At 44.6% G+C, this 11,472-nt stretch overlaps 1 protein-coding gene across 1 annotated transcript in view; it reads left to right on the top strand.

Annotated features, from left to right (window-relative positions):
• Positions 1 to 6,364: 6,364 nt before the first annotated feature.
• Positions 6,365 to 11,472, top strand: part of LOC308051360 (small conductance calcium-activated potassium channel protein 2-like) — a gene marked incomplete at its 3' end in the record, with an annotated part of 95,807 nt that continues 90,699 nt past the window's right edge. Inside the window, exons 1-2 of the mRNA XM_080361742.1 lie at positions 6,365 to 7,539; positions 8,127 to 8,222. Coding sequence (XP_080217868.1) covers positions 6,694 to 7,539; positions 8,127 to 8,222 — 942 coding nt within the window. The 5' untranslated portion in view covers positions 6,365 to 6,693. The remainder of the gene's footprint in view (positions 7,540 to 8,126; positions 8,223 to 11,472) is intronic.

Here is an 11,472-nt window from a genome sequence, read left to right as displayed (position 1 = left end):
TCACATTTGCCAACTTCCAGTCAACTGGGACCTCCCCAGTAGGCCAAGATTGCTGATAAATAATTGAAAGTGGCTTAGTGATCACCTCTGCCAGCTCCCTCAGTAACCTTGGATATTCTTATCAAATGAAGTATAGAGGCTATTCCTCAACACAGATAATGAATTATCCCATTTTGGATATGCAGAATCACAGAACGGTTAGAGTTGGAAGGGACCTCTGGACATCATGTAGTCCAAACCCCCTGCTAAAGTGGGTTCACCTAGAGCAGGTTGCACAGGATCGCGTCCAGGCGGGTTTTGAATGTCTCCAGAGAAGGAGACTCCACAACTTCTCTGTGCAGCCTGTTCCAGTGCTCTGTCACCCTCAATGTAAAGAAGTTTCTCCTCATATTCAGATGGAACTCCCCATGTTTCAGTTTGTGCCCGTTGCCCCTTATCCCGTCGTTGGGCACCACTGAAAAGAGTCTGGCCCCATCCCCTTGACACCCGCCCTTAAGATATTTCTAAGCACTGATAAGATCCCCTCTCAGTCTTCTCTTCTCCAGGTTAAACACACAACAGCTTTATCTGAGTTTTTCACTTGCTTTCTTCTACTATACTATGACAGACACCATAGCATTTCTGCTACAGAAAGTTTTTTGTTTGCAAACTTACGTAACTTCACCTTGCTTTGTTCTATTTGCTCAGGAGCAATGGAACTGAAGGTTTTCACCCTCTCTTTCCCATAAGGGAAAGTCTGGCCTCACCCTTGATCTCTGGACGACATCAGTTTAGGAGATTTTTGACTGACTGTTAACGAGCAACTTGCCATGGGTGCCACCCAGAACATGAGAGTCCATTCTGAAGTGGGAAAGCAGGAAGAAAATATGAAATGATACTCTCTTTTTTTCTTTTTTTTTTTTTTTTCTTTTTCTATCCAAATGTCCAGAGATGGGCAAAGAAGGAAACAAGCCAAGTGAAATACTGGACTTCCTAACGGAAATGAGGATTTTGTCAGGTACAACACTGTGGAAAGGATTTCATACACCATCATTTGGAAATCCATATTTGAACACCCAGCCAAGCTACTGCTGCAAGGTCTTAACTATCTTTGCTCTTAACAAAAATCAAATTGCACCTTTTTAAAATAATTCAAAACACTAAATACTACCCCCTTTTTAATGTGTTGGTTTTTTTTGTTTTTTTTTTTGGTCGCAGGCAATATTTTTCTTTTAATCTATTTTGGAAATGTATTTTTCTTACTGTGACTGCTTTCACTGAATGGCATCTTTCTGTGTATATACTCAACATATATATATATATATATATATACACACCCTTGCTTGGACAAGACTGTTTCCTTTAGTGCTTTCTAAAAACTCCTACATCTTGTGCAGAATATGCTTTGAGTCCAAAATACTGCTATAGAATGGAATTTCCTTGATTCCCCCCCCCCCCCCCCCCATTTCTTTCTATATCTTTGGACATTTTTATGAGCACAGAGTTCTCAGTGACTTTAACGGGAGTCAGGCATGAATAGGGGTAATAGAATAAGAGCCAAACCAGCTTTCTAATACCGCTTATCTTAGCCTGTAGGTATTGTATCTTCATTGGATGTTATTATGTGAGCTTTTAAAATGACTAGCCATTAGCTGTTACTTCATTTCTTTTATAGTGTTTCTTTTCCTCTCAGAAATCCAATTTTTCCTGTCTGTTGAGCTTCCTGCCCTGCTATTGGCATAGATTTGCATAAGTATTTGTTTTGTTCTTACAATTAGCGGGTTTAGAAAAAAAAAATAAAATATCTGTTTTCCAATAAAAATAATTCCAATAATAATCATTGTCAAATGAGATCTGCAGTAATTCTCTCACTTTATAAAAGCACATACAGACACACACACATATGCATACATGTAAAAAAGGCCTCTTTGGCAAAGCAGCAGCAGGACCTATGGCAATCAGTAAGAGTAGTTCCACCCAGTGTCTAATGAAAAGGTAGAGAAAAACCACAACCCAACCCAAACCATATGCTTGTCTTAATGTCTTAGCAGTTCTGAGCTGTCCATGCTAATTTCTTTGTGATATGGAGGAATATAACAATTCAATTCACGTCAGTAATTTATTTTATTTCTGGAATTTAATACACTCATTTTTAAAAGTTAACTTAAAAAAATATTTAAAAAGTAGAGATGCTAAATTAGATTGCATCTTTCTATTCCGGTTCATTTATCATCTCCCTCACTATGAAGAAGCAAACTTACCAGTTCCTGTTTTAGACCTTGAAACTCTGATAGGATATCCCAATTGGAACTTAAATAAAACCTGATTAGTTTTAGAACATGCTGTATGATTAGTCTGACCTCTTGTGGTAAACATTGGAATATTAATTTGTTTATTGTCATAAAGCAAGCAAGTAGATGAAATATCCAAATGACAGCAACAGCAGTATCCTTGCCGAGTTCTACAAATAAATAGGCTATCAGCAGTAGATATATTAAAATTGGGATTGGTGACTGATATAGATGATAGATAGATAGATAGATAGATAGATAGATAGATAGATATGAAACAAATGCAATCATTTCCCCATGCAGAATACAACAATCACATATTTCAGTTTACCAAGATTTTTAAAAGAACAATAATCTTGCATGATCAGAGTAGATGAAATTGTTGACTTCTAAATAAAACATGCAGATTTACAAATTTCTTAAGAATCTTTCAGGGTAAACTAGAATTTTATCTTCTGTTAAAGAGGACAGTTAAAAGTATTAAAGTAAAAATATTAAAGACATGGCATGAACAGAGAAGGAAGGATGAAACCTAAGCTGTGCTGGTTTGACTGAAATGAGTTCATTTTCTTCATGCAGTTAGAAACCTTTCTTTTTCAAAGCCAGCACAGTCATTATTTGGACTTAGTTTGAGAACAAGAGATAACACCCCAAGACAGAGTTAATGTTTTTAATTGCTCTGGTCTGAGAGCCAAGGACATTCTGAGCACTCTGCCCACAGGTGTGAGGCATCGAGGAAGGGGGGGTATGGATGGTGCAGACCTTGACTGACATCCAGACTGATCAATAAGAGTATTCCATCCCATTAGCGTCATGCTTCATATTTAAGGAGAGTCGAGATCTTCTGCTCTCTCTCGCGTGCGTTCTTCTTAGCTCTTTTTGTTGGAGCCGAGGGAGTTCTGTTTGGGATGTTTAGTTCAGCCTTTTGCCATTTTGCAGAGGCCTCTGGGCCTTTTTGCCTTTTTTTTCCTCTTTTCTCTCTTTGGGACTGGCTGTTCGGGACCAGGGTGCTGCTTCCTGGGACTGGCTGCTCAGTGTGGACGGAGTTTGTGAGGAATTGCATTGAGTATCTTTTGTTTTATATTCTATTTCTATTTTATATATAAATTTACTAGTAGTGTATTAGTATTTTGTTATTTTATTAAACTGTGTTTGTCTCAGTCCAAGTTTCTCCCTTCCCTTTCGATTCTCTCCCCTATTTGGGGGGTGGGGAGCGGGGTGAGTGAGCAGCTATTGCGGTTGTATTGTTAGCTCAGGTTAAACCGCGACATAAGCATGTCTAAATCTTTAATTACTTCACAAAACATCTATTCTGACAGCACATTTGTGCAGAACATTTGTCTACACAGTGAAAAGAACATAGGTTCCCTAAGATTTTCATTTTATAAGATCCCTGCAATCCAGATGTGTCTGAAAGAACAGGCAAAAGAGGACCACTGAGAAACAATTATGACACCATGTTTTTTCAAACAAAGACTGGAAGAACTGAAGCTCTGTTAAACAGCGTGTTCATTCTTAAAACTAAAAGCATCCCTGTTTGGCCTTGGGTGATCAAGAGAAATGACCGCAATAGAGTGTTAGAGAAAAATACATCATGCTGGACACAACAGCCTGAGAGAGGTGAGGCTGCTGACACTCCATGTCCCTAGGTCCAAACAGTAGCAAGGCTGAAAATGCATTCCCGGCAGGGACACACACAGGGCACACATATACACCACATACATACATGAATGGCCAGCCACACAGATCACTGACAGGCACTCAGAGCACTCACATGAACAGAGACAGCACCAACAGCCTCATTCTACTCATAGCTGGCCCCTGGATCCCAGTCTCCCCAGCTGCTGGCACCTGGCTATATGAGGCCCCGAGGCCGCAGCCCTGCTCCAGTTGCTGGTACAGACTGTGTGAGCCAACACAGGCAGGTCGCAAGAACAACCAGAGGCCACGAATGCAATTGCAAAGAGTAAATTTATTTTTGTTACCTCGCTACCAGGGGATCTCCAAAACAGCACTTAAGCTCACGGGCAGGGGTGACACAAGCAGAAACGCAGGTGCTGCAGAATTCAGCCCTGGTTGAAGATCAACAAGCCTGCCCATTTGGGCCTGTGTACAGGGATTCACGCAGGCGCAGTTCACCACACTGCTTTGATCTTTGCCTGCAGGAATCTCAAGGATGCACGATAAGGTGCCTTTACGACTCTTTTTACAGGCCTGTTATCTAAACACAGAGGTTCTACTTGAGATTTATGTGTTCTTCTACACCCTAGCTGCAGTCGCTTGAGCGTATTTACAATTCTCCTCCTCGCCATTCTTGCGCTATTCACACACACAGACCACTGCGCATGCGCGCACGCAGAGCTGGCTGGGACTTCCCAGGTCCAAACAGCTGACCCCTCCCAGTGCTCTCACCCTCAGATATACACAGGCACTCTCACATCCAGATCAGCACCTTAGAGACTCACTCACCCACTTGCTCCCAGTCCGGTTCCCCAGCTAGTCCGGCTTGATCTTCACTAGTGATCACACTCACTCACACACCTGCACTTGCTCCAGTCGCTGGCACCACAGACACACGGGCCCTCCGGCTCATGGTCTGACACCAGTTGCTGCACTCACACCCCCATACACACACAGAGAACAGAAAGCCCTCGGCCAGGAAAGAGTTAGAAAGGAATTGAATAAGACAGGACAGACTGCACTGATCAGGCGCAGGGCACAGCCAGACAGACATGATGCTGTGTGTCATATATGCTCATATTTTTGGGTGCTATTTCTAAAATAATCTATGCTGTATAAACATACTCAGGTATTTTAGTATTTTGGTGACTCAGAATAATCTACCTATATTTTAGAACCATGATGGTTACTACATTAGTGAGGGTTGTTTGATCGCCTATGTGAAATATGCACTTGCTTTAAAAGGTACACTTTGGTTAAAAATTAGGTAAATGAAATTTTATAGCAGACCATATTAAAATACTTAGCTATTCACAGTACCTCATCCAAATTACTTAAAATGCAAGCCATTCAAACATGCAGAGTTTCAAAGGAAACTGAACTAAATGCTGTGCAAGTTCTAGAAATTAGAGAGATGTAGGCTTTTATCCTAGAAAGGCTTAGTGATTTTTTTTCTTTAATATCTGAGAGAAGCTAAAGTTTTAAAGAGACCTTCCATGCTAATAAAGTGCAACATTACAGTTGAATTTTCAATCTGGCTGAAGAAAAAGAAACTTTTCTTACAATCTCAGACAGGTAATGAGAATGACATAGCTATCAGGTAAATCACTTTTTCCACAACTCTTTCCTTAAAGAATCTTTCCTTAAATAAATGCAGAAAAAATACTTTATCTGGTTCAGACATTGCTCTGCCTAAGGGAGTTGCCATTATATATATATATATATATATATATATAATATTCAGTGAGAATTTGGGAGAGAAAGGAAGGTGAAGAGGCAAAATAGTAGCAGGTGACAAACTTAAAGATTGCTGTGCAACAGAGTTTCAGGAAAATGGATCCTGACAAAAACTCAGTTACTTAATGAAAAACAATCCTGTTTCACTGTTAAAGCGTCTGGTAACCCACTAGGAATAAGTCCCTAACCTCTAAATCACCTTGTATTGCATCCTCAGGTGATGACCTGAAAACCTATGAAACTTCCAGTGACTATTTTCTTTCTTTTTCAGCTCAGAAAAAGAGTGGCCAAAAGAAATCCTCCCCTTTATTGTAGGTCTGAAAAATATCAGAAATTACTGTATGTAACCAAATGCCCCCAAGCAGTTAGCTCTCACTGCCACCCCGGGCCCTGGAAGGCAGCAGGCTCTGGGCTCTCCCGAGTTTCAGGAGAGGAGAGATCTCCTGTGACCTCTCTGATGGCCTGTGGGCGCGACCTGAGGCCGCGCCAGGCCCCGAGAGCCACCTCCTCCCCGGAGCCGCGACAAGGGCCTCGGAGTGAGGGCGCAGCGCCAGTTTTGCACGTCTCCGGGAAGCGGCGGGGCGTCGCTGGACAGCTTCGGAGCGCAGCGCCAGTCCCCACGTTCTGGAGACGGCGCAGATGTGTGCGGCGACGCCAAGAAGCAGAGGGAGATCCCGGAAGCGAGCTCAGCGAGAGCTCTCTCCGCCCACCTCGGGGCACCCCAGGTTTCTGTGGCGTGGGGCACCCCAGCGGCGGGGCGAGGTGGCGGGAGTGGTGGCAGGCGGGATCCCCGCGCGGGAGGGGGCAGGGCGGATGAATGCCTCATGCCGCAACCGGTCTCCTTCTTGTTTTCGTCCGCCCGACCAATCGGACGCAGCGTCTGGATTCTACGGAAGCCGGAATGGGTCCTTCGTAGCGACAGCAGGACTCTCCCCTGCCGACCATAACGCATTGCGCAGGGTGCACCACCACCACCTGGTCCTTCTGCAGCTTTAACGCCTCTGACATGGAAACACTATTGCAGTTCCAGCCGGGCTTCTGCTCCGAGCAGCAGCAGCACGGCCAGGACAAGCAAAGTCTTCTCCAGCAGTCACAGGATCAGCAGCAGAGCCCATGCCTCCAGTGCAACTGCACCTGCTATGAGGCCGCTGCGGCAGCAGCGGGGGATAACCTGCCCTCGCTGCTCCGCACTTCTTCGCCCCTCTCGGGCGCCTTCAGCACTCGCTCCTCGCCGCTCTCCATCTCCGCCTCCTCCCGGCAGGGCAGCCAGTTGAACGTCTGCGAGCTCACCCCCTCCAGCCATGCCGGCTCGTCCAGGAAGCCCCACCATTATCCCCAGTACCACCAGTGCCATAGCCCGCAGCAGGAGCAGGCAGTCAGTCCCAGCAGCAGTGTCAGCAGCGGCAGCACCCACCATCACCACTACCAGCAGCGTCGGGAGAGCAATCCCTTCGCCGAAGTAGCCATGAGCAGCTGCAGGTACAACGGCGGCATCATGCGGCCGCTCAGCAACCTGAGCTCATCCCGCAGGAACCTGCACGAGCTTGACTCCGAGCCTCAGTCGCTCCAGCCGCCGCTCGCCAGCCCCATATCCGCTGCTCCGGAGATCGTGGTCTCCAAGCCCGAGCACAACAACTCCAACAACCTGGCTCTCTACGGCTCCGGCGGCAGGAACAACGGCGAGGGCAAGTCCAGCAAGAAGAAGAACCAGAACATCGGCTACAAGCTGGGGCACCGCCGGGCGCTCTTCGAGAAGCGCAAGCGCCTGAGCGACTACGCGCTCATCTTCGGCATGTTCGGCATCGTAGTCATGGTGATCGAGACAGAGCTGTCCTGGGGCGCCTACACGAAGGTACCTGCCACGCCGTCGGACCGCCTTCCTCTCGCTCTCGGCGCCGTCGACGCAGCCCGACTCACGCTTCCCCCCCCCCCGCCACCGCCCCGTGCCCCTGCCGCGGGCTCGGTGCCCGCCCCGGCCCGCGGGTGAGGCCGGTTCGCGGGGAAGGCGGCTCCGCAGCCAGCTGCACTCTCCTGTCAGCCTTTCAGATCCGCGCGGAAAGGCGGCTGCCGCCCGACCCCGGCGTCACTTCGTTTCTCCAAGAGCCCAGCACGGCGGGACTGTTCGGCCCTCGCCCGGCCCTGCCTTGAGGCGTCTCTCGCCCTGAGGTGCCCTGCCCCCTCAGCACCGCCGCGTGGGGCCCCACTGGTCCTTCGCCCTGAGACGAGATGCTCCCCCCGCGGTTCCGCAACCGTGAGGCGAGGTGTCCCCCGGCCCCGCCGTGAGGTGTCCCTCGGCCCCGACACCATAAGGCGAGGCGACCCTCCCTCCCCCTCCCAGTCCGGGCTCCGCTGCTCGCAGTGGGGCTGGGGAGCCCGGCGGGGCAGGAACGGTCCCGTGCGTGTGGGTCTGTGACGGACAGTGGTGTCTTTCTGTTGCAGGAGTCTCTGTATTCCCTCGCTCTAAAATGCCTTATTAGCCTCTCCACGATTATCCTGCTTGGGCTCATTATTGTATACCATGCAAGGGAAATTCAGGTAATGTTTCACTTTATGAATTGCTGAGCGTTTACATATCTGTGGCTGCAGAGTCAGTTTTTCTAAAGGCTTTATTGTCGTAAGTACTTTGCATTTCCTGCTGATTCAGAAAACAAAAAGCATCACTTAGTGCTTCCTGAAGTTCAGTGAATGTATTTCATCCCTGGAGAGAAATAAGATAGGCTACATGGACACAGTCGTGCTAGGAAGCATTGCCTTCTAGGGACTGTTACCTGCGATTATGCTAGTAGGATCACTTATTTTTGAGGTTATAGCACACTTTCTCTATGACATACCTGCTGTCTTCTGTAGCAGATGTAGGGAAACAGTCTTTTATTTCCCAGTGACTAAATGTCAGGCTGTGCATTTTCTCTGCATAGCAGGGCTAATTACTAGGAAAGAGGCATCAGTAACTTCTAGGTATGTAATCTTCACTGTGCTGTTTCAGATGCTAGCATACACTAGAAGAATGTTTTAAAAGAGGGGGGAAACCTTCTTTTGGATTTGTTTTATTTAATGCCATAGAAATTGCAGCCACTAGGAAATGTGACAGAGGAAAGCTGTCAAGACAGGTAGGGCTAAAGGTAGGGGGAATTTAATGATCAAAGCTATAGAGTAAGTCTAAAAATACAGTCACATGTCCTGTCCCAGGTACTTAGTTCTAATTTCAGTTGTCTTTTTCTTTTTGGATCAAGAAATTGCAATTTGACATTGCCATTCAGTTAAATTGAAACATATAAGAGAGAGTTTTCAAAGTTTTGAAGTGAAAAATACCTTATTTGTAGATACATTGGTGGTTTTGCTATGTCTAATTAGAGATACCTTGGGCTACAGGCAGAAATGTCAGTTTTCAAGGGCAAGAACATCTTTTTCAGCAGTACCAATTAACGAAAAAGAGAAATTAAGGATTGTATAGTACCCTTCTTCTATGCTGTAGTTCTAATATGAAAGGGCGCCACAGTCTCCTACTTAGGCTACTGTTAGAGAAGTATTGCGTTACTGAAGACTCTGCCAAATGGGATCCTATCCTGCAGAGCTTACATATGAAAACCACTATTTCTGGCTCAGAAGCCAGTTTCTTTGCATTAATACCAAAGATGGGCAGCTATTTAAACAAGTTTTCAATAATCTTTAAAACTGACTGTTTTCTGAAAGGATACTTGCCTTTAATTCAGGCAAATAACCTGCTGTGTGCAGTGGACTATTTCTTGAATCAGGTCTGTAGAATCATGCCCACAGCTGGTTGATTGTATCCTGGAGCACCAGCTGTTTGCTGATCTTGTTCAAATTTGATCATTCCTTTCCTATTCTTCTCTGAAAGGTACCTAGACTTTATCGGTAAGTATAATGTAAATTTGCAGGAATTCATCAAGACAATAAATTTTGTTGCACAGAATAGAATGGCAATGCATTTTGCTTGCAGTGTAGTATGTTTCATAGTCTGATAGAAGCAAACCTACCTGAAAGAAAAGTAGATTTTCCTGCAAAACATGAACTCAAATAAGATGAAAGTTTTGCAATTAGTAGTGCTTGCAGATTTAATATTTAGAAGCACCTGATGACATAAATTGTCTGCTAACCAAAACAGCAAGCAACTCCATGGTAGTGCCTTAACAGTATAGCAGGTGACTGTAGTCTGTCCATTTAAATGACCTTGCCTATGTGTTCTGTTTTCAAAACAGTCGGTTTGTCAGTTAAACCAAACTGTGAGTTTGCTTGTCCCAGACCTGCTGAACATCCTATTTTAAGGGAGTTGGGAGATTTAGGAAGACTTATAGGGATTCTTCACAAGAATATTATATGGATGTGATATAAATGGTCTTTTTTATTCTTATTATTTTTTATTATTATTATTATTATTATTATTATTATTATTGTTTAGTTTATAAACAGTAGAGGACCAGGAGCACCTACAATATATAAGGGGTGGGGTGGGGTGTGTGTCCTTCGCCTCCTTTTCAGCATGTCGTGGTTGAGACGGACAAACGACATAGACCAAGTTCTTCCAGGATGAAAGTAGTAGATGCCATTTATTGCCACAAGTGCATTTTTATACAGTTTTACCAATTCCTGTGTCTCTTCACTATTGGTTACAAGTTACAGCAGTAACATCTCATTGGCTATTTTTGCTATCATCAATGTTACTCTTCTACTCCCTTCTCTCTCACGGGTACATCTTAACATCTCTGGATACTCCTTTACTCCCATCTTTCTCACGGGTAGGCCTTCATATCTTCAAGGCTAATTTCTGTTCCCATGCCCTCCGTCAGGGAATCCACGGACCCACCGTAGTCCCCCACATCAGCACCGCAGGCAACTCCACACGTGCAGGTTACACATTATCCTGGGCATCCTTGGCTGGGCTGGGCCTGGCTCAGAGCAACCTGTGCTGCAGGGAGAGCAGCTGCCAGCCTCCCCAGCTTCCCTCCCGCAGCACAGCCAGGTGGGTTCTCCTGCTGCCTGACGGCACATGCATAATTTTGGACATATTTTTAGCCTTGCATTCTAAACCTATTAGCAAAACAGATTCATTTTTATATTCCGTGAAACAGCTCTGCATTTGACAGACCCGAGTCTCCAGAATAGCATAGCTGCAGTATTTAGACAAAACCGTGCAGCTTTGTGAAATATTGGAAATGTTAAAATGCTTTCTTCAAATAGGTTTTCAGTGATTGCAGTGTATTAGTTATTCTGCATTATTAGCTATTGGTGTTATTATTCATATAATAATAAGTGCAATTAGTGTTATTATTAGTTATTCCGTATTATTAGTTATTAGTGTTATTATGTATTATTATTATTAGTTAGTGTATTAGTTATCCTGTTATTCAGGAGCTATTATTTATTAAATGTGACTTAATGTTAAGACTGTAATAAGAATCAAATTAAACCAGGTAGTTTAAAATTATAATTCTACATGATCATTTCAAGAAAAGAGGATAAAACCACAAACAATGCTTCCTTCACCTCCCTCCCTCTCCCAGGAAAAAAGCCAGATGAACAACAGTAATGATGTTGGAGCCAAGTATGGTGACAACCCCAAATCTGTGTATTCTCCTTTAGGTTCATTGTTGTCATGCTTGCAATATTGTTAAAAACATCACCCTTGGGAGATGATGAAAGATTCTTTACTTGCTCTCTAAGCTTGTGTGTTTGTTGATTCAGTTTGGAAGACTGGTAGGAAAAATGTAACTCATTGTTATCCCAGCCTAGAACAGGTATTTCTCCGACTACTGTTCCAGTTGAGAAA

The sequence above is a fragment of the Nesoenas mayeri genome, assembly GCF_963082525.1.
Source record: "Nesoenas mayeri genome assembly, chromosome: W".
NCBI classification, from domain to species: Eukaryota; Metazoa; Chordata; class Aves; order Columbiformes; family Columbidae; genus Nesoenas; species Nesoenas mayeri.
This window is presented reverse-complemented; position numbering and strand designations above follow the sequence as displayed.